Genomic DNA, 24513 nt, shown 5'->3' with positions numbered 1-24513 from the left:
TCCCACTACCAGCCTCGCACAGGCCGAGGTCCTACTGGCTGCGGCCAGTGGGCGTGGCCGGAGGACCTGCGGCCTGGGGGCCAGTGTCCTGTGGACCAGTATTGGGTGGCTGCCGGGGGTGGGAGGGGAACATTCAGGAGCACTGCTGTACCCCACCCCGTCCGCAACATAATTTTTTCTTGTGAAAAGAACCTGTTTACTTCTAATTCACACTGGACATTGAAGAGGAGTTTCTCCCCCTTGGGCCGGAAGGCGGGTGGAATTCCACAGGGCAGAGAGCGATGTGGGGAGACCCACTGGAGTGCAAGGCCGGAGGGTTTCGGGCTGTGGGAATCTGCGCGGCACGGAGCCACCAGGTTTCCCCGGGGCACTCCACTCAGTCCCTCACCCCCTCTCCAGAGAGAGGTAGCTCGGTGCCTTCGGAAGGGTGTGTTTGCAAGCGTTCCTGGAGCTGAGCTTTGCAGAGGGTGGGTGCAGGGAGAGAATGTGAGGCAGGAGCCGGAGGGCTCACGTGTCCACTTGACCACGCCAGGCAGAGCCACCCCAGGGCCGTGTTCTTGGCCCTGCCTGCTGCATTGCTGCACCATTAGCTTCACTGATTTTCCACTCCGGCTTTGCCGGCCAGCTCCCCGAAGTCAGGGAGGAGGAATTTCTCAGGGAAGAACAAATGTCTGTCCAGAGCCCTGGCCAGGGAGGGGGAAGGGAGGGAGCCCAAACAGAGAAGAGGCCGCGCTGCTGCCCCCGGGCTTCTGTGACGACCTGGGTGGGCAGGAACTGAAGAGAGAGGGTCAGGGATGCCTCTGGGGCCTGTGGCCCCTGCCTGGAGGTGGGTCAGCAGGGCCCGGCCAGGATGCTTGCTCCCGGTCAGGCCGAAATAGTGAGTGATGGCTCGTGTCTGGGGCCGTGAGGGATGGCCTTGGGAGAAGTGAGTTCTGGGGAGTCATTATCTGGGAGGGAGCGGTCCGGGGTCAGAGATCCTGACCGGCAGCTGTGCCCTGTTTTTACAGGGCCTCGATCCTCGGGGGCCATTGGGGGCTCCAGCTCCCCCTGTAGACGCCACCTTTGCCTCTTCCCTCCCCAAAGCCTGGCAACGAGACAACTGTTTCCCTGCTGACCGGGAAAGTCCAGCTGCTCTGGCACTGCTGGTCTCCCAAATTCAGCTGCCCAGGCCGCCCTGTTCATTCTGGAGAGGAGGCTCATCCACAGACTTACGCCCAGCATTCCCTTCTCTCGGCCCACCCTGTCCCCGACCTCCGCCCCCCAAGTGATTCAGCAGCAAGTTAACTGCTCTACCTAGGCTCTTGAGGCCTGGAATAAATCCCAAACTGCTTCCTCTTAGGAGAAGCCTTCTAGGCCAGGGGGTCCCCAACCCCCGGGCCACGGACTGGTACCGGTCTGTGGCCTGTTAGGAACGGGGCCGCACAGCAGGAGGTGAGGGGGGTGGTGAGTGAGCAAAGCTGCATCTGTATTTACAGCTGCTCCCCATCGCTTCCATTACTGCCTGAGCCCCGCCTCCTGTCAGCATTATGGTGAGCTGTATAATTACTTCATTATATATTACAATGTAATGATAATAGAAATCAAGTGCACGATGAATGTAATGCGCCTGAATCATCCCGAAACCCTGCCCTCCCCCACCCCGGTCCGTGGAAGAAGTGCCTTCCACGAAGCCAGTCCCTGGTGCCGAAAAGGTCGGGGACCGCTGTTCTAGACTGTGGGCTGCTTCTGAACTTGGGGGGCTTGCTCTGACTTACAGCCGCTGACGGCCAAGTCGGGGGGACATTTGCCTGATGGGCTGCTTGTGGCTTGTACCCTGAGTCCCCCCTCTCCTGTTCTTGGTTCGCACCGACCCTCCCCTGCCCCCTTGCCAAACGAGGTGCCCACTGCCTTCATTTAAAGGCTGTCTCCTTGCAAACCGGAAACCTCGGGAGAGGGTTTTGTCCAGTCAGTTCCAAGCACGAGAACCGTTGGCTTGGATGGAGCTCGAAACTCGGTGCTCCTTCCTGAGCCCACGTGTTGTATCGTGGCCAAGGCTCCTGGGATGGGTGGTGTAAAAGAAGGTGAATGTTGGTGTGAATGTGGCTGTGTTTCCCAGGCCCTGGATGTGTAGGTGCGTCAAGCCTCAAGTGGGTGAGAGGGTCAAGGAGTTCGGGGAAGAGTGAACATTAGTGGTCATGAGCTTGGGCAGGGAAAGAGGTTAAAAACCATGAATGCTGGAGAGTCATATATTTGATCAACAAAGAAAGTCGAACTTAGAGCTTAGCCCCTCCTCTGTTTTCTCTACAGACGAAAACTAGCCCCTGGCTAATGGTCCCTTCACCATTTGTTTACTGATTGAGTTTTCCTCCTTCCTTCCTTCCTCTCGCCCTCCCTCCCTCCCTTCCTTCCTTTCCTCCCTGTCTCCCATTCATCCATCCATCCATCTGGCCAAATAAGACTTCCTTTTTCCCTTGTTTAATACAATATACACATTCATACATAACAACTGTTTATCCTGGTCCCTTAGCTGGAAATGTCCATCCCTATCCTTTCCTGCTTTCACTGTTTGTAATTTCTACTCTTAGCTTAAGGAGTAGCTTAAGGGCCACCTCCCTCCTGAAGCCCTCCTCTGTCTCCAAATTAATCACTCCTTTCCGCCCCCCCACCCCACCCCCTTTCTGTGTAACTTTCAATCTGGCACTTACTTTCCTCTGCCTTACATTATGGAGTTTTTTGTTTGTTTGTTTGTTTTGCGGTACGCGGGCCTCTCACTGTTGTGGCCTCTGCCGTTGCGGAGCACGGGCTCCGGACACGCAGGCTCAGCGGCCATGGCTCACGGGCCCAGCTGCTCCACGGGATGTGGGATCTTCCCGGACCAGGTCATGAACCTGTGTCCCCTGCATCGCCAGGCGGACTCTCAACCACTGCGCCACCAGGGAAGCCCACATTATGGAGTTTTTAACATATGGCTGTTTCCTCCACTAGAGCAAAGTTGTATGCAGTCAGAAAGAATGTTTTTATTGCTCTTTTAAAACATGGATATTTTGATATGTAATCTGGGTTCATTGTGGAAAATTTAGAAATTATAGACTTGTAAAGAGAAAAAGAAAGTCTCTGATATGCCCATCATCCAAAAATAATCACTGTTATTGGTGAATCTATTTATATAGATCTTTTTCCCTGCATTTATACAAGCATAACTTTTCAAAAATGGAATTTATATGTTATATACTGGTTTGTAACGTAAGCAGGTACTTCCTGCCATGCAGAGATGTTTCCATCATGCTTAAGTAACTATGTAGTAGTATGGGTGTGCAAAATTTATTTACCCAGTCCTTTACTGTTGGGCACTTATTTATTTTCAATAGTTTGCATTTAAGTGAACATACTTTTACAAATAAAATTTGCCCATGTATCCAGGGATACTTATATTCTAAAAGTTGTGATTACCTAGTACCAAATAGCCCCAGAAAGGTAATACCAGTAAAGGTCTTTAAAAATAATAATTAATAAACACTATTTATTACATTTTCACATTCCACATCCTTTACATATTTTTACCTCTACATTGATCCCATGGCCGTAGGTTTTAATTTCAAAATCAGATGAGGAAACTGAGGTTCAGGGAGTTAAGTAATTTGTCTAAGGTAGTCTAGTTGGTAGGCTGTGAAAGTGGGATTCAGGTTCAGGTAGGTCTGACTCCCATTTTTTTTTCCAGTGTATTATACTATGTCCCTCTATCAAACTGGGTTTCTTCCCAAAATACAGGCAGACCAACATGTGAATTTAAACATTGCTGGGTCAGTCCCTTTTATCTCACAGGAATTAGGCTTCACCTCCCTTTCGGGGGTGGTATGTACATGTGTGTGATTGGGGTAAGGGCAGCTGGAGACGCTTGTGCATTTCTTGTGTGACATTCTTCTGCTCTTGGCTGCGAGGTTATGCATCGGTCATAGGTCTGTGAGCTGCCCTAATGAAAGTGATTCCCTAGCTTAGAATAATCAATGGAACGAAAACCCCATTGAGGCTGCCTTTTGCACGGTAGCTGAGACCTCCTACTTGGAGAAGGTCTGGGATCAGAGGTCTCTAAAGCATCAGAGGCCACACCTGAGTTTTCCTTGTAGGTCACACTTATTCTAGAATATAGTGGTATTGCCCGGACACAATAAACCACCTGGAATGTTTCTAAAGTAGTCCAACAATGTCTCATGGATGGAAATAAACATGCTAGAAGGTTCAGCAAGCCTGAAGCATTAGCATTGTTTTGAGGCTACCAGTAAATATTTATTTAAAGCGTGAAGAGAAGCAAAAAAAAACCCCACAAGCGTCCTGAAATTTTGTTTTTCTTAGTGTTTACATCTAACAAATTAATGTTTTAAACAAAAATATATATAATACCATGTGGTTGGGCTAGTCACAAAATAATTACAGGATTTTCAAAATTAATTAATTTGTGGTGTACTGTCTGAGGTGTGCCCCAGGAATAGAACACAGATTTATTGCAAGTTTTTTGGTAAATATTTTCTTCCAGTTCTGTCAGTAACTATCCGTGTGCCCTTTTGGGGAAAGCACAAAAATTCTTGGAGGCCCCTCTTGACTGGGAGGCCCAGGACAAATGGCAACCCTACCCTAGCCTCACCATGGGTCAGGCCCAGCCCTGGCCAGTGTCGCTCTTACTACGCATAGGCAAATACAATAAGTGACTCATTGAAAAAACGTCATCCGGGGCTTTCCTGGTGGCGCAGTGGTTGAGAGTCCGCCTGCCGATGCAGGGGACGCGGGTTCGTGCCCCGGTCCGGGAAGATCCCACATGCCGCAGAGTGGCTAGGCCCGTGAGCCATGGCAGCTGAACCTGCGCGTCCGGAGCCTGTGCTCCGTAACGGGAGAGGCCACAACAGTGAGAGGCCTGCGTACCGCAAAAAATAAAAAAAAAAATAAAAAACATCATCCAGTAACAACCTCAAATAAGGACATAGAACTCAGGTTATGAGGACATCTGAAACCACAGGTGAGGGCCTCTTCCCTAAAGTGAAGGGGCAGATGGACTGTCTTTTGTGGGCTGTGATGTGTTTGCACACATATATCATGAAGGCAGAGGTGTCGTTCGTTCCTTTGTTTACCCCAGCACCGTAGAATAGTGTCTGATACATGTGAGGCACTCCACGAATACTTTTTGAAGAAATGAATGCACACATGAACGCACAGTGAGGTAACCATCCATTTTCTTTTTTGAAAAAGATACCTACACCTAGTAAGGACCTACTGTATAGCACAGGGAACTCTACTCAGTACTCTGTAACGGCCTATCTGGGAAAAGAATCTTAAAAAGAGTGGCTGTATGTATATGTTTAACAGATTCACATTGCTGTACAGCAGAAACTAACACAGCATTGTCAAGCAACTATACTACCCCCTAAAATTTTGTAAATAATAAAGGAACTAGGGGAAAAAGATACCTACAATTTCTAGCTTAAAAAAAGGGGAAGATAGGAATGAAATCCTTTTCAATAGGAAGGTAAGGAAAGTAGGTGAGAAATAATTATTGCTACCCCACAGTGCGTCCTTTATATCACTTAATGCGGTGGTTCTCAGGTTTTCCCGGCAGGCACATCACCCAGTGGGCTTGTTAAAACCCCTTGCCGGAACTTCCCTGGTGGCGCAGTGGTTAAGAATCCGCCTGCCAGTGCAGGGGACACGGGTTCAAGCCCCGGTCTGGGAAGATCCCACATGCCACAGAGCAGCTAAGCCTGTGCTCTAGAGCCCGCGAGCCACAACTACTGAGCCCACACACCACAACTGTTGAGCCTGCATGCCTAGAGCAAGTGCCCAGCAACAAGAAAAGCCACAGCAGGGAGAAGTCCGCACACCCCAATGAAGAATAGGCCCCGCTCGCTGCAACTAAAGAAATCCCACACGCAGCAAGACCCAACGCAGCCAAAAATAAATAAATTAATTAATTTTTTTAAAAACAAAAAAACACAAAAAACCTTTGCCACAGTCCACCCCCAGGGCTCTGGATTCTGCAGCAGGGCCCGAGCTGGGTGGTTCTAACAAGTTCCCAGAGGATGCTGATACTGCCATCCAGGGACCACACTTTGAGAATCTGATATCAATTAATTGTCTATAAGGTAGGTGCTGTGTGTCCATTTCACGGTTTAGGAAACTGACACAGAGAGGTCAAAATGAACACTTGCCAGGTTAAACAGCTAAAATAAATGGTGTAGCTAGAGTTCGATTCAGGTCTATTTAATATCAGTGCCTACGGCTCTAACCCCTGTACTGGGAGGTGGGGGAAACGAGGAAGTAGAAGAGGGCTGAGTCCGATTGCCGGGGTTTATTGGAGGAAGGAAGGACCAGGAGTAGAAAGTTGTCTAAAAGCTTGTCTGGAAGGAAGGAGACCCTTTTCCTGGAACACCCTTCTTCTGTGTTGTTCGGGGCTTTAAGTCAGTTATCACCACCTTTGGAATGTGGATCAGCTCTCCCATCGTTGGAAGGGTCCTTTTGCATTCGGAAATCTCTGCCCCTTTATTATCCAACTTCAGGGTTGACTTTGGGAATTAAGGTTTATTTTCCTTCGGTTTTAGGAATTAGTTTTTAAATCTTAGAAGAGTCAGGTTCTTTGACTGATGTACTGAATGAAGGTCTCGCTTCGGCATCTAAAGCTTTCGTCCATGTTATTTGCCCTCTCAAGGCTGTATTAATGCCTGAAGGGTATGCTTGGAAGATGCATTTGTTTCAGAACATGTGTCCTTTCCCCACCACCCTCAGACTCCCAGTCCATTTTTTAAATTTATTTGCCTAATGAGTTCTCATGGAGTCTCTCATGAGCATCAAAAAAGGACAGTGAAATAAATCCTTCTAGAATACCTGGGCTCCCAGCTTTCTGCCAGTCACAGCCTCTGAGCTACTCCATACCCTTGGCCCTGAGGCTTCTTCTGGAACATCTCGGGCCAGAGGGAAAAGATGAAGGGAGACATGTGTTGAAGGTGCTGGTGGCCGCAGCTCTGTGGCCAAATCAGAATCCCCTCTTCTTTTTTTTTTTTAAATATTGACTGTATTCTCCGTGCTGTGCATTACATCCTAGTGTCTTATTTATTTGTTTGTTTATTTATTTATATATATATATTTATTTAATTTATTTATTTTTGGCTGTGTTGGGTCTTCGTTGCTGCACGTGGGCTTTTCTCCAGTTGCAGCGAGCGGGGCCCACTCTTCGTTGCGGTGCACGGGCCTCTCATTGTGGTGGCCTCTCTCTGTTGGGGAGCACGGGCTGTAGGCGCACGGGCTTCCGTAGTTGTGGCACACGGGCCCAGCAGCTGTGGCTCACGGGCTCTAGAGCGCAGGCTCAGTAGTTGTGGTGCACGGGCTTAGTTGCTCCGCGGCATGTGGCATCCTCCTGGACCAGGGCCCGAACCTGTGTCCCCTGCACTGGCAGGCAGACTCCCAACCACTGCGCCACCAGGGAAGTCCCATGTGTCTTCTTTTTTTTTTTTCAGCCTTACCACACGGCATGGGGGATCTTAGTTCCCTGACCAGGGATCGATCCCACACCCCCTGCAGTGGACCGCCAGGGGAGTCCCCTCCCCTCTTCTTAAGGAAAATTAACTTGCAGTCTCCTGCCCTCCCTCATGGCGGAGGGCCACCTGTGCTGGTGGAGGCTGGAGGGGATGTAGTGAATGGTACTCAACTCCCAAGGCCCAGCTGAAACTTGGAATGTTGGTTAGAGCTGTTGGAGTTGCCCAGAGCTTGTCCAGTCAGCCTTCCCATCTCACAGTTGAGCACACGGAGGCCGAGAGGGGAGATGATGTGGCCCGGGTCACACAGGAGCGGCAGGGCCAGTCATCCCAGTGACTTCCAGTCAGATACTCCTTCTGCTGCTCCCAGCCAGTTACAACCACCTGGGGCTCAAGCAGAGTTTGGTACTGTGTGGTTTTCACAAGGATTTCAAATGAGGCTCTCATCCCTTAGGACACCCGGAATGTGGACATTGCCCAGAGTAGGGAATCTCCCACAGGAGGCTCATTGTTTAAGATCAACCAATTGTCCGATCACAGGACTCCCCAGTGTAGACATTGGCCTTCCAAGCAGCCTTTGGTCCTGGTTCTCCTACCTGCTCTCTGTCTGAGTGCCATTCCATCTCAGGGAGAAATATCCCCAAACCACGCTCTTTTAGTTTCTGAAAACAGTACTAAATGCTCTACTTTCACAGTGTGTGTGAAGGAGGAGAAAGAGAAGAATGAATACGTGGTATGTCAGTGGGTCCTCTGGGCCATCACTTTCCTGCCAGTCTGTGGAACAGACCATTGGCCCCAGATTTTTAGGTTCCATGGGCCAGTCAAATTCCCCCCCCCCGCCGCCCCGATATTTTGGGTTGACAATTTATTTTGCCACGTAAGAACATCTTTAAAAAACCAACACTGTCCACTACCGGTACTTCTTTTAATTGTGGTAAAATATACGTACTATACAACTCAACCATTTTTAAGTTTACAGGTCCTTGGCATTAAGTACATTCGTGTTGTGTAACCATCACGACTGTCCATCTCCAGAACTTGTCACCTTCCTGACTGAAACTCTACCTGTTAAACATGTAACTCCCCAGTCTTCTCTCCTCCAGCCCCTGGCAACCACCTTTTACACCATTTCCTTTTAAAAGGATGTCTATTGGGACTTCCCTGGCGGTCCAGTGGTTAGGACTCTGCACTTTCACTGCCGAGAGCCCGGGTTCGATCCCTGGTCGGGGAACTGAGATCCCACCAGCTGCATGGCGTGGCCAAAAAAATAAAAGGGTGTCTATCACCTTTATTCTCGTAATGTAAAAATAAGGGATGTTTCTTTAACATTGAAAAAAATAGGTCACTTTATGAAGAGTCCCTTCCTTTCTCCACTGCAGTGGGTGGTGAGCGTCCTTGCACTGGGCATGGTGACCCAGACCCACCACTGCAGCCACGGGACCAGCCAGGGAGGGAAGGTGGCACAGAGCCGGAGGGGAGCTGATAGCCCTGGTGCGTGTGCTCTCAAGCATCCACTGAGGTTTGGGGAGGGGGCAAAAGGCAAATTCTGAAACAGCTGTGGCCTCGACTAATTCATCAGCAAGTTTAGGGAGCGGCAGCGTTTTCCTACGCAGCTACTGGTGCTTCCTTCCCCAAACCAGCTCCGAGGAGCTTGGGGGAGGGGAGGCCATCCCGAGGCCCTGGGAGGGGGCGTGGTGGGGGGAGAGCCATACATTCTTTTCTTCAAGGAACCTGACCGGACTCTAAGGTCAGCGCCCGGCGGATTGGGAGCTGCAGGGCTACCTCTTGGCTGTCCTCCTTCCCCCACTCTTAATGATCTTTCCATTACAGAACCCAGACCAGGAAGTGCCTGACAGGTCACAGCTGCAGACACATGGCTGGGAGGCCTGGGCTCTGGGCCAGTGGTGGGAGGGTCTGAGTTCCCCTTGGAGCAGCAGGACCCCTACACACACACACACACGCACACGCACACGCACGCACACCCCACTTCAGCTAGTTGTCCAGCTTTTCCCTGACAGCTCAGGGGAAGGTGTTCTTACTTCTGTGTTGTCACAGTTGGTGGCTGGTGGTACTTTTGCTTTGAGCTTAGGATGTGATTGTAATAAAGGCAGGAGAAGTCCCCCAGCTGAGGGTCCAGATCCCCTGTGCTTACATCCCACACAAGTGTCCTTACTGGGCTTGCGGTTCTTTGGGGGAAGTTTTCCATCAATGAACTAGGCTCTCCAGCTTCTTTTCCCAAAATAGGAACCCCCCCGAACATGGCTCTAGAAGCTTCCTGGGCGCCCAGGGCAGTTGTAAGGCACAGCCTTAATGCTGCCCAAACAACCACTGTGATTCTATCAAGATACCCAGTTCAAAACATTTTGCGGGGAAGGTCTAGAGGCAGGAGCATGGGCTTTGCAAACACAGACCTGGGTGGGTAGAGCCCCCTTCATTTTATCCTCTTCACCGAGGCCAGCTCCTTCCACATACAAGTTTGCTCAGGAAATGTTAATTTACCCTAAACTGTGTCCGAGGGGGGCAGTTGTCACACAGGAATTTCTGTCTCCACCGCCAGCTGTGTTGTTGGCTTTCTTCCCTGAATCTGCCAAGGCTGATTCCTCTGGTGCCAAATGTGAGCCGGTGACACAAACTTCTAGGAACCGGGAGCTGAGGCCCTCCCTTCCTGGTGGCTGCAAGGCACCTACCTTTGCTCTTTACGCTTCTTCCTGCACGTCTTAGGTGAACTTGCCCCTTCCCAGAGCAGCTCTCTCTTCCAGGTAAGGTAGAGCAGCCAAGGGTACCGGGAATCCTTTTGGGAAATGGGTGGAGGACGCATTTTTCTTTTCAGCTCTGCCCAGAGTGCGTCTGTAAACATTGGGGAGAGAGGAAGAGGGGAGATTTCTTTTAAAAACAACTCCTGGGCGCATTCCTTTGTTAATCACGTAATTACAGCCCTCTCCCCGGCCTGAAAGTGTTCTCCTCCTCGTGGTGGGAGGTATTGGGGAGGGGTGGGTGTTACCCAATCCCTAGGAGGGAAGAAAGTACAGGTACCAAGGAGGCATCAGCTGGAACCCAGCACTGGGGCTTGAACCCCAGACTCCACTTTGATGCTGGGTTACCCGTCGCCACATCTTTGGGAAGGTTTGCACAGAATGCTGGGCTTCCCCTGCCCAACCACTTCCTGCGGAGCTGGTTTTGGGGGGTCTTGGGGTGGGTGCAGGGCCCTGGCTGTGGCTTTGGCCAGCACAGGCGGCTCTGTGCTAAATTACAGTGACGAGATGGGACAACACAAAAGCCCCAAAATCTTTTTTTAATAAAAACAAAACACACCTCCCAGCCCCAAGCCCCTGGGCTGCTGAATGGCGATGGCTTCCTGTCAGGATTAGCTGGGCTGCCTGGGCATGTGTGCACTGCCTTTCTCCTCAGGAAATACCTTTAGTAAGCCCTGGTGGGGTCCCCATGGCAACGCGAGAGGGGACCTGCTGACTGAGGCCATTCAGCTCCCATTGTTACCGGGCCCCTTTGTGGGGAGCTGTATTGCAGCCTCTCTGGCAAACACAGCAGTTTGCACCGTTTTGTCAGGCTGAACGTGGAGTCTTTACATTTTAATGGGCTGGCTCTTCTGGCAGTGGCCCATTTGCATGCAAAATGCTCCTTCTTACTTCTGTCCCTTTTTCTATTAAAAAAAAAAACAAACCCTACACTCCAAATCTCCCTGGGTCAGGGGCCCGGTGAACACGGCTGGATCTGGGTGTCAGGCCCCGCTAATTGATTTGGTGTCCCCGGCTCCCCTCCCAACCATGGCCGTGCGCCCCATTTCTGCAGCTCTCCCTGCATGTCGGGGATGCCTCGCATCCAGGGAATCTCACATCTGGAGGGCTTCCTCCATGGACCCTCCCACCGTTGCAGGATGACCGTTGTTCCCTGGGATTTCGGTGAGAACCCCCTCTGACCTGGCCTTGCCAGACTAAAGTAAGTTTTCAGTTCCATTTCAAAGCCAAAGTAACGTAATAAAAACCTCGGCCGAGGGCTCCCGGAGCCCCACTGGGCTGTTCTGTGTTTCTTTTAAGTTGCTTTCAAAGCCACCCCGAGTTCCTCCCCCACCCACAATTGCCCCCTCATTTATCTCTGGGGAGTTTGTGCCGAGACTGTAAACATTCCTGGACCACCAGTTCCCCATGTTACCGAAGAGGATGGCCCTTCTCTCCTAACTTTCTCAACCCAGAGACGCAAAACCAAAAGGATTTCACAGGGATGACAGCAACGGAGAACCCCTGCCCGAGACAACACGCATGGATTTGTGGAGGGCTGGTTATTCAAGCCCTACACCCTTCCCCTTCGGAGTGCGGCATAGACCTGACACCACACCTGACCTCGGAGGGTAGATGAGACATATACTTACGGACCAGCCTCAGCCGAGCAGCTTGAATGAGTGTGTGATAAAGCCATGAATTTTTAAAAAAATTTTTATTGGAGTATAGTTGATTTACAATGTTGTGTTAGTTTCAGGTATACAGCAAAGTGAATCCCTTACACATATATCCATTCTTCTTCAGATTCTTTTCCCCATATAGGCCATTACAGAGTATTCTGTAGAGTTCCCTGTGCTATAACGTAGGTCCTTATTAGTTAGCTGTTTTATATATAGAAATGTGTATATGTCAATCCCAATCTCCCAACTTATCCCTCCCCCTTCCCCTCACCCCGTGGTAACCACAAGCTTATTTCTTATGTCACATCACAAATGAGAGGAGGAACAGAGCCGCGGAAGTCTCCGGAGAATGAGTTTTCACGTCTGGGGAAGTGGTGGAGAGATAGGAAAACAAGGTGTTTTAGGAGAAAGCAAAATAAAGGGCAGTGAGGGTATTGGCTGCAGAGGTGGAACCAGGAGAGCTGGGTGGGAGGAGGTAGCTGAGAGACCCCCAGGTCCTGGAGGAGGGGGACACAAACTGTGCTCTCGGGGGGGGCCTGAGGGGATGGGATGCAGAGGGCCAGGAGTGCGACACTCAGGATGTGTAATCAGGAGAGCTGGCCCAAGGGAAGGGATGGCCAGCCTCTTTGCCTAACGTTCTGGATCATCTCAGTGGATCAGGCAGGGTCATCGGAGGCATCAGTTCAGCTGTAAGCTGCGCTCGAGAGGGAGGGGTTGGGACCAGAGAAGGTGTCAGAGATTGAGCCAGGGACCCAGGCAGGAGGGAGGGGTCGTGCCACGTACCTGTGGCCAAGGCAGAGCTGTAGGTACCTCCCGATGCCACGTGTGCTGGGTGAAGGGCCCAGGACCCAGCAGACCCAGCACCTAGAGCCAGCGCTGAGGCCCTGTTTTGTGACTTTGGGAGAAGTCTCTGCCTCCACTGTCTTGTGTCTAAATGGAATAAATGCAAATGAACATGAACGTGGATGAATGCGCCTTGTAAAGTATCAGGTGCCATACCGAAATAGGGCATGACTGTTGGTCCTGGTCTGCCACTGTCCCAGTGCCACCGCACCCCCACAATTTCCTCCTCCGCCACGTGTGCACGGTCACACCTCCTCAACTTTGAGTAGCTCAGCATGGCTGGGAAAGTACATTTGTACGTAAGGAACAGAGTTATAAAGCAGTAATTTGGGGGCAGATGAAAAGGGAAGGATGAGGCCAAAGTAACCAACTGCAGAATCCCCTGTGAGAAGGTAGGAGACATGGGCGCCATCAGACAGGACCCTGGGGCCGACCAGAAAGCGTTTCCGTTGTCTTCTGGAAGTCAAGGATTGCAAAGACAGTGAAAATAAGGGCTGCCTTTCAAAGCGGTAGACCTGGGCCCCGGATGTGTGGGGATTGCGGAGAGCCAGGCCACCTGGGTGTGAATCCCTGCTCAGCCACTTAACTGACTAGGTGGGCCGCCTTGGACACATCCTGAACCTCCAGGTGCTTCAGGGTCCCCTCTGTAAAATGAGGATGATAGTACCCACTCCACAGGGTTGTGGAGCAGCTGTCAGTTTCTATACCCACAGGGTAGAGATAAGAGTCGTTATCGGGCTTCCCTGGTGGCGCAGTGGTTGAGAGTCCGCCTGCCGATGCAGGGGACACGGGTTCGTGCCCCGGCCTGGGAAGATCCCACATGCCGCAGAGCGGCTGGGCCCGTGAGCCATGGCCGCTGAGCCTGTGCGTCCGGAGCCTGTGCTCCGCAACGGGAGAGGCCACAACAGTGAGAGGCCCGCGTGCCACAAAAAAAAAAAAAAAAAAAAGTGGTTATCAACCTTATAGGGTTGCTGTGAGGGTTCAGTGATAGTGTGTGTTAAAAGTGTTCACAGGATGTGGGATGTATATAGTAAGCATACTGCCCGTATTGGTGTTACTGTTTTCAGAGTTGTTTAAGGATCCCAAGATAATATACGGGGAGGCGCGTGGTCAGTTGCAAAGCGCTATGCAAGTATGTTGTTATTCCTTCCTGGATTCGTGCAAAGTTGTGAGGCTCGGGGATGGATGACTTCCAGACCGAACTGGTTCTTATGGGACCAGGGCTGGTGAAATGGTATTTCAGTAATACGTTTTCAGGTATATTCGTCCTTGTGACATGAAAGGCCTGCATTCACAGTCTCTGCAGAGAAATGTGTTCCCTGGGACTTCTTGAGTGGTTCTGTTCTATCCCCCACCTTATAAGTTGAAATCACCTTGGGGCTGTTTCTACTATGTTTTCTTTTGTTCCAAGCAGGCCATGCATCTGACCTCATCTCCCATCCCCTTCATCCCGAGGCACAGCACCGCTCATAAGCACCTCATCCTTTTCTGCTCCCCCCAAAGTTTCGCTCCCTTTCCCTACCGTCATGTTCCCCTGTGCTGTGAACATCGCCGTCTGCCCTGACCACCAGTACTTGAGTTCTGAAACCTCAGAGCCTGTGCTGGATCACCTGTCCTGGGCTCTCTCACCTGTCCCGTTGCCTCGTGTTGTATGATCAAGTATCGCATGAATCTTATCACCCTGGTTAGCACAAGGTTAACCAGCCCTTCTGCTGCTTAGTTTAATCCTTTACATCTCTTGCCCAGTAACAGGGGCCTTACAGAGACACCTAGTGATAGCCATTCTGGAGAAAGCCTCTGTCTTCTTGGAAACTGGGGTTTCATCTTCTAATGACAACGTTTGGATGGATTGGAGCCTCCTCAAGGCCATTCCCTACCCTACACGGTACCCATGGCTGGCAGAAGACTCAGAGTTTAGAATCAAGAACTTGGATCTGATCTGATGAACCCAGGGCAGAACTGCCTGCTAGATGACAGTGGCAGATTTCTGCCAGTCCTGCCATAAGCCAAATGCTACATCCTGTTGGCTTGTTGGGAATTACAAAGCCCTGGTATTTTGGAGGAAAGTAGGAAGGGAGAGGGACACAGTAGGGCCCCGTTAACGTTAATCATGTTCCTAGACTTGAGAGCACTGCCCCTCACCTCTAGCTGCTTCCTTGAGGATTACTAAAAAGTCTGGGTCCCGTATCTGCTCCTAATTCCCCCTGGGGGATGGAGGGGCTCCATCAGAGAAGCAGGACGGGGTTGAATCCCTTTCCCTCCCACTAAAGGGGGTACCAGGTCCAGCCTGCACAGCCTTCCACAGTCCACCTGCCAGCTGCACCATCCCAGGAGCACTACAGTGCTCCTGAACCCCAGATTCAGGCAGCTATGCAGGAGGCTTTGTCCTCTCCTTGTCTTCTGGAGAGATGGCCAAGTTGTTGACGGCCTTAATCCTCTAAGGGTGGGTGTGCAAGTTCAGCCCTAACCCTAAGCCTAACCACCTAGCTCCCGGTGGTGATGGTAGTGACTGACGTGGGCGTGGAAGCATGATCCACCGTTTTCCCACAGTGCACTCCAAGCGCATTGCACCCAGAGCCTGGTCACCACGGAATCCAGATACCAGATGTCCTCCAGCCTCTGTTCCCCATCCCTCAGGAAGCGCGGGACACATAAAGCACGTGTGTGGGTTTGCCGTCTCCCTCAGCGTCCCCATTCCAATTCATCACGTGCTCCAAGAGTTGGAACGTCTTTTCAAGTTGCTGAGCAATAAACTGCTTTCTCTTCTTCATCGTTCACGGCCAGCCCAGTAAAGCTGTCAGTTGGCTCCTTTCTTGACTGCTAACAACACATAGAGCCCTGGTCCATGGGTCTCGGCCAGAGAAAGGCCAGCTCAGTAGAGATGGAGCCACAGATACAAGGGCCTTTCCAATGAGGGCATAAATGGGGGACCCTGGAAAGACCAAAAGAGTATGGAGAGTAGTGACGTGATTGTCGCAGGCGGCCGGTGAACAGTGATGTCCTTCATCAGCCGCCTTACAGAGGACTCTTCAAGGTCGGGGCTGCTACTCCAGGGGGTGACGTAGAGGGGCAGGGCCCGGTAAACCAGCAAGCAGTCCATTACCGTTCCATCACCTGCTAAAAGAAAGCGGCGTTTACCTGCTTTGTAAGTGGAGACTTTGACACACACCCGAGAGCACTATTAGCCATGAAGAAAATCACCCAAGAGCCGTCAGCTGGTTTTGGTTCTTCCAAAAATTTAGTCTGTGCCAGACGCGAGCTTCAGTTCAAGGCCTACTGAGTATTTTCTGAGTTTCTGACGTGGTAAGGCACTGTGGGGAAACTATGATAGGCAATTCTGCCCTGAGTTGCTGGCTGTTCTTAGGCGAGACATGGACCCTTTGACAGTTAGGAAACTAGTGCGCCCAAATTTCCATCAACGGATGAATGGATTAATAAAATGTGGTACATCCACTGAACGGAATATTATTTGGCGTTAAAAGGAATGAAGTACTGAGACATGATACAACATGGAAGAACCATGAAAAACATGCTCAAGAAAGAAGGAGGACACAAAAGACTGTATATTGTACAGATCCATTGATATGAAACTATCGAGTGTAGGAACATCTATACAGAACAAAGCAGATCAGTGGTTGCCTAGACTGGGGAGGGGGAGAGGACAGGGAGTGACTCCTGACGGTACAGGGTTTCTCTTGGGGGTGATGCAAATGTTCTAAAGTCAGATGGTGGTCATTGCTGCATAATTCAGTGAATATACTGAAAAGCATTGAATGATACACTCTAAATGGGTGAATTTACGTGAATAAGTAATAATTTATGGTATGTGAATTGTCATCTCAATAAAGTTGTTCGAAAAAGCACCAGTGCAACACGGTACGGAACTGAGTGTGCATCTTTGTGGTTCAGACGGTTACTGTTGTACAGAAAATGAGGGTAGAGACACTCGTGCCAGCAGAAGGCTTCCTGGGTGTCTCGGATGGTACACTTTGAGTAGGTGGGTAGGAGGGCTCCAGAGAGATGCCCGACAGTCTTGAGCAGAAGTAAGTTTCATCATAGGGCAGAAGTAAGGCAGTTCGTGCAGGAAACATTCAGACTTGGAGCAAAAAGTGGGGACGAGGTCGCATGTGGAGGTGGGAACAGACTGTGACGAGTGTTGAATGCCAAGCACGGGGTTAGAATACATCCTCTACACGGCACAAGATATTGATCGGGAGAATGAACGGGACTAGCTCACCAGGGCCTGGAACATCAGGGGAACTTTATCTCCAGCAGCAGGGACAAGAAAGCCGGCTCTTGAGCTTTAATGGACCACGTACAAGAGTTTTGTTCGCACGTCCTGGCTGGAATGAGCGGGAAGTTTAGGATCCAAGCTGGAATCAGCCAGAGCTTGGTCTCAGCAGGACCAGTCTCCATTTGCTGCTTTCTCCTGGGGAAACGCCCGTGTGCTCCTTGCTACCTTTTTGTTTCTGGGACCTGTCAAAATAGGCTGTGATGCCAGAGGCTAAGAATTTGAGTTTACCGGAGTTTACTGTTTGACCAACGGCTGGTACAGATCACGAGCTGCAAAATATTTAATCAGTGAGGTCATTGCAGGGAAATAAGATTTGACCCACAGGAGCGTCTTCTGTTCTCCTTAAGGGTCGAGTCTGAACGACTTTTCTTCTGCCTTCTTTTGGCAAAACCACAAACCATTAAAAATGGAAAGAATAACTTTTTTTTCAAGACCCACAAAAGCTTATATTTAATGAGCTGTGTGGTCTGCTCACCTTTGGTGACGTGACTCACAGAAATAAATGAGTGCGGGCCTAGTGGTTTTCAAAGCCTTTTAAAGCAGCACGTCCTTTCTGATGACTCCATGTTTGCCCAATATTTAAGACAGAGCCCTTGGGTCGAAGGGTGCCGGGGCCTGCAGCCTTGGCCTCTGAGCCTTATCCGAGGCCCCTCTGAGCAAAACTACTGTTAGTCCTTGGCTCCCAGGACACTCATTTCTTCATTGGTGAGGTTTCTAGAAGGAACCTGTTTGGGACTTTAGAAAGAGTTTTCTAAAATGAGGTGGTGAAGGAGAAGAGGGAGTTTGGAAGGGGAGATGATGAAGAGACAGTGCATCGTTGTTACGTCATTCCGCCTGCATTTATTGCCAGCTGTCATGTGCCAGGGCCCTACCGGGTGCTGGGATTTGAAGGTAAATGTGACACGTCCCCACACTCACAACCCAGTCGAGAAAGGGGACTTTCCTTCAGTGTGACAAGTTGAGAAGAGGAGAGCACCTGACCCAGAGTGGAGTCAGAAAGGGCTTTGAGGGACTTCATTGGTGGTCCAGTGGTTAAGACTCTGAGCTTCCAATGCAGGGGGTGCGGGTTCAGTCCCTGGAGAGCACCTGACCCAGAGTGGAGTCAGAAAGGGCTTTGAGGGACTTCATTGGTGGTCCAAGTGGTTAAGACTCTGAGCTTCCAATGCAGGGGGTGCGGGTTCAGTCCCTGGTCGGGGAACTAAGGATCCCACGTGGCAGCGTGGCCAAACAACAAACAAAAAAGAGAGGAAGGGTTTGAGGCAGTTTCCAGCCAGGCTGAGAACCGGAGGGTGTGTGGACAGAGCCAGGCAGAGATGCAAGGCCCGGCAGGGCAGTAGGGCCAGGTGCGTTTCAGAGCCTCGCGCATCAGGGGCCTGCAGGGCAGGGGGCCCCCTGGCGAGCCTCTGTGATGAACCATGGTGAGAAAGAAAGAAGGTTCCAAAAGGCAGCAGAAACTAGTCAGGTGGTAGACGGGAACTGCAGCAGGTGTGTTCTTCTGGTGGGCGATGGACAGTGGACAGAAGATGCCGAGAGCAGGCTTGCACGTCCCAAGAGGAACTAGGAGCTGCGCTTCCCCTTGTTAGTGCAGAGGGGTCCGCCTGGGATGGTGGCCTCTTTCTGTGTCCGGCCTTAGGCCTTCTTGTTAGCGTGAGTGCAGTGTTGCTGGTGGAGAGGGATGGGTGTGCGGATCCCCAGACTCTGGGAAGGAGAGGTGAGGGGAAGTAGATGTGTGTGCCCGTGTGTCGGGGGTGGGCAGGGGAGAGGAAGGTGGGGGGCTGGAGAGGGTGAGCCCCGCAGTGGGACGAGGAGAAAGGAGCTCTGTTGTGCAATGGCTTTTTGCTGCCAGAGCAAGTGTGGGTTTTGTGGCAGCTGCCGGCCTCCGTTCCTAATATAGTCAAAAGGTCCGAATCCTCTGGCCCAACACCTGTTAGCTAGAGGACTCCCCTGAGCTGACCTTCCCTTGAGCTGTCCTCGTCCCACATATGCACCCTGTGTATCAGACCCATTGCGGGGCTCAGACCCCCAGTGCTGAGTGACTTGAACCAGACACCCCCCATGACAAACTGCCCCCCACGTGGATCAGGGCTGCTGGGTTTGTGGCAGGGGGCTTGTTCAACGGTTCCGAGGGAAAGGGGTAAGGCTGCCCAGCCAGAAGCAAACGGGGTGTTCCTCGGGAAGCGGCCACTCTTGGCAAAGAGCTGAGTGTGTGGGGAGGGGACACTCTGGACGCACAGGGGTCCTGGGAAGGGCCGGCTGCCCCCCGAGGATGGAGAGAAATGAACCCTGAACCGCTTAATTGCTGCTGCAGCTGCTTCCTACTTTGCCTCTTCTTCCTTTGCCCTCTGGAGGAGTGGGGTGGAGAAGAAGCGATGGGGGTGCCCAGGTAGCCAGCCGTCTCCCGACTGACCGTCTTCCCATTCCCCCCCTCCCCCAGCTCCGTAGCCCCTGGGATGCTGCAACTCAGTGCGGCTGGCATAATGCCCTTTGTCTTTCCCCTCCTCCCCCCCACCCTGCTTCCTCTTCCCGGCCCCTGTGGCGGCAGCAGCCCAGCCCTGGGGAGCCCCCGTGGAAGTGGAGTCCCTCCTGGTCCCACCCCGGTGACCTGCTGCAGCTCCGCTGTCGGCTGCGGGACGATGTTCAGAGCATCAACTGGCCTGCGGGACGGGGTGGCAGCTGGTGGAAAGCAACCGCAACCCGCATCACAGGGGAGGAGGTGGAGGTGCGGGATTCCGTGCCCGCCGACTCCGGCCTCTACGGCCTGCGTGACCAGCAGCCCCTCGGGCAGCGATACCACCTACTTCTCCGTCAACGTCTCAGGTTGGTAGCAAAGCCCGCTCTCCCCCTCCCCTCAGACCCCCTGCCCTCCAACCCTGTCTGCTGGGTTCAAGGGAGGCAGGCCCTCTGCCCAGCTGTGATCTTGCCCCTACTCTGCTGCAGAAGCTGCTGCCCACTAACATCGCTCCCTGCCCGCCGCGTGGCTTAGCTCTCAGGGGTGACCCGTGGTGCCGGCCTCAGGCCAGAGAGCAGGGGCTTCCGGGACCTACCTCCGGAGGTGATTGCTGACACATTGGGGGCAGTGAGACACTGTGATTTCTCCACCACAGCTTGCCCAGTCCTCCGGGTGCTACGAGGGCTGAGGCAACTTCCACCCCTCTCGCTCCCTGGCCATTTGGACTTGGTGCTTGGCTTAGTAATTAGCACCCCGCATACGTGGTGAGGTCCCCGGGTGATTGGGGGATGATCCAGGTGCGCCGCCGTATCCACGGCTTGACGGAAAACATCTGTCCTCTCGGCTTCCAGAGCTGTTAGGGCAGCCAGGGAACCCATAGGGCTCTGTGACTTTGGGATCTGCCACTTGTAGGATGCGACTTGTACAAAACCTTAGGATTAAATAAGGTAGAGCTGAAATTGTCTTTATGCCGTTTGTGCGTCCCCGGGTGCGGGCCTGGCATCTCCTCCCCCGGGCATCATCTAGAACCTGCCCCTAACTGAGGGACTTGCCTCCTTTTTTTCCCTCCAGACCCCCAAAAGCACTAGAAAGGACTGGAAAAAGATCTGGCATGAACCCTGATTGGTGACCACATGCTAAAAGGGGTGGATACTTGTTGGGGACAGGTGTTGGCAGCTGCGGACTGTGTTGTGGGCTCCCTGTCTGCTCTGGTTAAGAAGGGCAGCTCCCAGACCTCAGCAGATGCGTGCTAGGAAAAATCCAACTCCACGTCGTTCAGCCCATGGCTTCGGAAATGGCTTCTGGCCGCAGTGCCTAGATCTGGGTTTCCAAAGGAGGACACAGGTTCCCTGGCTGCTAGTTCTGAGACCCTGCGCATCCAGGCGATGCTGAGTTGAGTGAGCCTCTGAATGCAGGGTGGAGTTAAATTGAAGAGAGCCCACCTGCCCGCCATGGAGCTGCCCAGTGTAAAGGCTTCTTCTGGGCAGAGGAGGGCAGGGCGTTGGGGTCGGTGGAGGAGGGCGACACGCATAGAGCATGCAGTTCTTAAATAAACCGTGTCTCTCCCTCCGAGGGACAGGCACTAAGGGAGGAGTGGGACCGGGGGACAGTATGGGGAGGGGTAGCTGCGGTCATCTATAACTGGACTGGCCTTTGTGTTCCTTGGGTGGCTGTTGATTGGATGGGAATCTCGCCAGCCCCTGTTCCCTTGGAGGGACGTCAGTACCCCCTTCTCCTTCCCATAGATGCTCTCCCCTCCTCGGAGGACGATGATGACGATGATGACTCCTCTTCAGAGGAGAAAGAGACAGATAACACCAAACCAAACCGTATGCGTGAGACACTGTTTCCTACCTTACTGCCCTTTGGGCCTGGGTGTTGGGTTTGAACGGGAAGAGGGGCGCTTGGGTGATTGTCTGGAGAAGGGGAGGAGGGGGCATGTGGGGTCACAGTGCTTGGCCCTGGGATCCCTCGGGGGTCCGGATCAGTGCAGGCGTCATCCACAGGTGGTGGGCGGGTGGGCGGGAGGGCGGAGGCCCTCGCTCCTGAGCCTGACCAGGCCCTGCCCGTGTCTCTCTCTCTCTCTCTCTCTCTCTCTCTCTCTCTCTCTCTCTCTCTCTCTCTCTCTCTCTCTCGGCTTTCCCCGGGCAGCCGTGGCTCCCTACTGGACGTCGCCAGAAAAGATGGAAAAGAAACTGCACGCAGTGCCAGCTGCCAAGACAGTGAAGTTCAAATGCCCTTCCAGTGGGACCCCTAACCCCACGCTCCGCTGGCTGAAAAATGGCAAAGAATTCAAGCCTGACCACAGGATCGGAGGCTACAAGGTACCTGTGTTTATATGAAAGTTAGAAGCAGGGGAACAGGAGCCGCTGCTTAGAAAATCCCTCTTTATATGCTTTAATTGTGTTAAATAACGCTTTCTATCTATAAAATTAAAAATTTTTCAAATACAAAAAAGTGTATATAAAGTTAAAACTTTTCAGTCTTTTTTTCTGTGTATACATACGGTTTTACTTGGATGATCACGTCTGTATAATTTCTTGTCAGTTGTTAACATTATGAGTCTTTTGTCATGTGTTTGAAAGATAATTTTTCATGGCTTTATAATATCCCGGTTTTAAAATGTTCCATAATTTAATGAACTATTTTGCAATGCTAGTTATTTTCCAGTTTTTCACTGCTGTAAATAATGTTGCGGTGAATATCTTTGTGCTTAAGTCTATGTCAGCATTTTAAGATATCCTTTAGGACAGATTGAGGGAAGTTACTAGATCAAAGTGTAAGCATTTTTTAAGCCCTTGATGCATGCTACCCAATTACTTGTTTTTCCTGATAATTAGGTAATTTTATCCATTCATTCATCTATTCATTTATTACATGAACATTTCTTGAACACGTCTTTCCAGAAAATGTACTAGGCAACAGAGTTCAAAGTACAATGGGAAGACATAAAATTTTACTGTGATATTTGCTCTAATGGAGGATGATGTAATCAGTTGGGGTGCGATTTTATTTTTTATTTTATTGTGGTAACAGTTACTTTCTTAAAGAGAAAATGAATTTTCCCTCCTATAGCAGAGTATGAGAATGACAGGTTCACTCTACCTTTGCCAACAAATTTGATAGATGAGGGTATCGCATTGTTCTCTGTGGGCTCTTTTGCTTAGTAACGAACGTAGGATTTTCATGTGTTCATAAGCGATTTCCATTTCCTGTTGTGGGAATTGTTTATTCGTGTCCTTTGCCCATTTACAATTCCAGGAAGAACATCTTCATCTAATCCCTCCTTTAAAGTCTCTGATCATCCTTATCGTTCCTGTTTCTCTTCCATTTCACTTCGCTGCTCTTTTCTCATTATTCTTGTATAAGAAAAGCAAAGGAGATCAGAAAAAATATGGAAACTGTTTAAATTAATTCACCCAACACTTGCTGTATGCAAGGCTCTGTGTCTCATGAGGCAGTATCCTGCCCATACAGAATTCTGTCTAATAAGATGGCAGATATCCGTGGGCACTGCACCTGCAAGGTACAGAGGGACGGAGAGAACAGGTTTGGCCGGAGATGGGGCTGGAGGAGATGGACTTTGAAATGAGATGTCAAGGGCAGGCAGGGCTGGACTCGTAGCGGGGAGCTGTTCTGGCACAAGAACAGGGTGGACAGGGGTGCAGGGTTGGGGAAGTTCCCAGTATATTTGGGAGAGTGCAAAAGGCACATTTGTACAGATCACGATGGCCTTGGCCTTTGTGGGGAGACTTTCTGGGTCCTCACACCCATCTGCCTGATGCCTTCTTGCAGAGTATAAATAGGCTGGGGTCACTGTGCAGCCGGATTGCGTCCTCCGTGCTCTGATTGGAGGGTAAGCGCCTCGGGGCACCAGCACCGCCTCTTCCTCCAGACCCGCAGTAGAACCCTTTGGCATGTTTCCGCTCAGGTCCGTTATGCCACCTGGAGCATCATAATGGACTCCGTGGTGCCTTCTGATAAGGGCAACTACACCTGTGTCGTGGAGAACGAGTATGGCAGCATCAACCACACCTACCAGCTTGATGTCGTGGGTAAGAAGGGACAGGAGTAGGAGCTTAGAGGAAAGAGCAGGGACGCTGAGAAAACAGCCTGGAGCCAGGTTTACTTAGGGTTGGAGTCCGGATGGTGTGGCATTTATTAGCTCTGTCACCTGCCTCTTTCCTTACCTGTAAATAGAGGTGGGAGGATGAGCCATACCACAGACTCATTGTAAAGTGACAGGTGCTGTTGGTAGTCCCTCCTGCAGCAGGTGACTGGAGTAGTGGTGGTAAATTTAGCTTAATAATAGTACCTATCACTCCCTGGATGCCAGCGGTCTGCTGGGTGCAGTAACTACACCACGGGCAATTCTCCTGGCACTCCTGCAAGAGAGGCACTGTTGGGCTTCCCTGGTGGCGCAGCAGTTGAGAGTCCACCTGCTGATGCAGGGGACACGGGTTTGTGCCCCGGTCCGGGAAGATCCCACATGCTGCGGAGCGGCTGGGCCCGTGAGCCATGGCCACTGAGCCTGTGCGTCCGGAGCCTGTGCTTCGCAACGGGAGAGGCCACAACAGTGAGAGGCCCGCATACCGAAAAAAAAAAAAGAGGCGCTGTTGTTCCCACTGTACGGAAGAGCAGACTGAGAGGCTCAGAGAGGACAGTCCCCAGGTGAATGCAGACTCCAGGCATTGCATGAGACACTAGGAAGAATGTCACGCCTCTGGGTGCTGTGACTGCAGCCTCTTCCTTCTAGAGGTTCTGAGTCTCATTCTCTAGCAACCTTAAGGCAAAGAGTTTCCCAGCCAGCATTCTGCTTCGGCTTTGAGGCTATGGTCTTGTAAAAAGAAGCTTCCGGTCCAGGAGGTCTGGGGTTGGGTCTGAGGTTCGATGTTTTTCACAAGCCGGTGATGCTGCCGCTGCTGCCCTTGGACCACACTTTGAACAGCAAGCGTCTAAGTGACTGTGATTTTAGCTAAGGACGGGTAGGCTGGGCTGAGGTCCCGGAGTGCTTCTCTTT

At 51.4% G+C, this 24513-nt stretch overlaps 1 protein-coding gene across 1 annotated transcript in view; it reads left to right on the top strand.

Annotated features, from left to right (window-relative positions):
- FGFR1 (fibroblast growth factor receptor 1) overlaps positions 1-24513 on the top strand; it is a 48095-nt gene that overhangs the window by 13260 nt on the left and 10322 nt on the right. The window contains 6 exon segments of the mRNA XM_032618370.1: positions 19590-19633; positions 19635-19799; positions 19801-19861; positions 21239-21322; positions 21645-21817; positions 23425-23548. Of these exon segments, the coding sequence (XP_032474261.1) occupies positions 19590-19633; positions 19635-19799; positions 19801-19861; positions 21239-21322; positions 21645-21817; positions 23425-23548 (651 nt within the window).

Source organism: Phocoena sinus, chromosome 21, assembly GCF_008692025.1.
Source record: "Phocoena sinus isolate mPhoSin1 chromosome 21, mPhoSin1.pri, whole genome shotgun sequence".
Classification (NCBI taxonomy): Eukaryota; Metazoa; Chordata; class Mammalia; order Artiodactyla; family Phocoenidae; genus Phocoena; species Phocoena sinus.
This window is presented reverse-complemented; position numbering and strand designations above follow the sequence as displayed.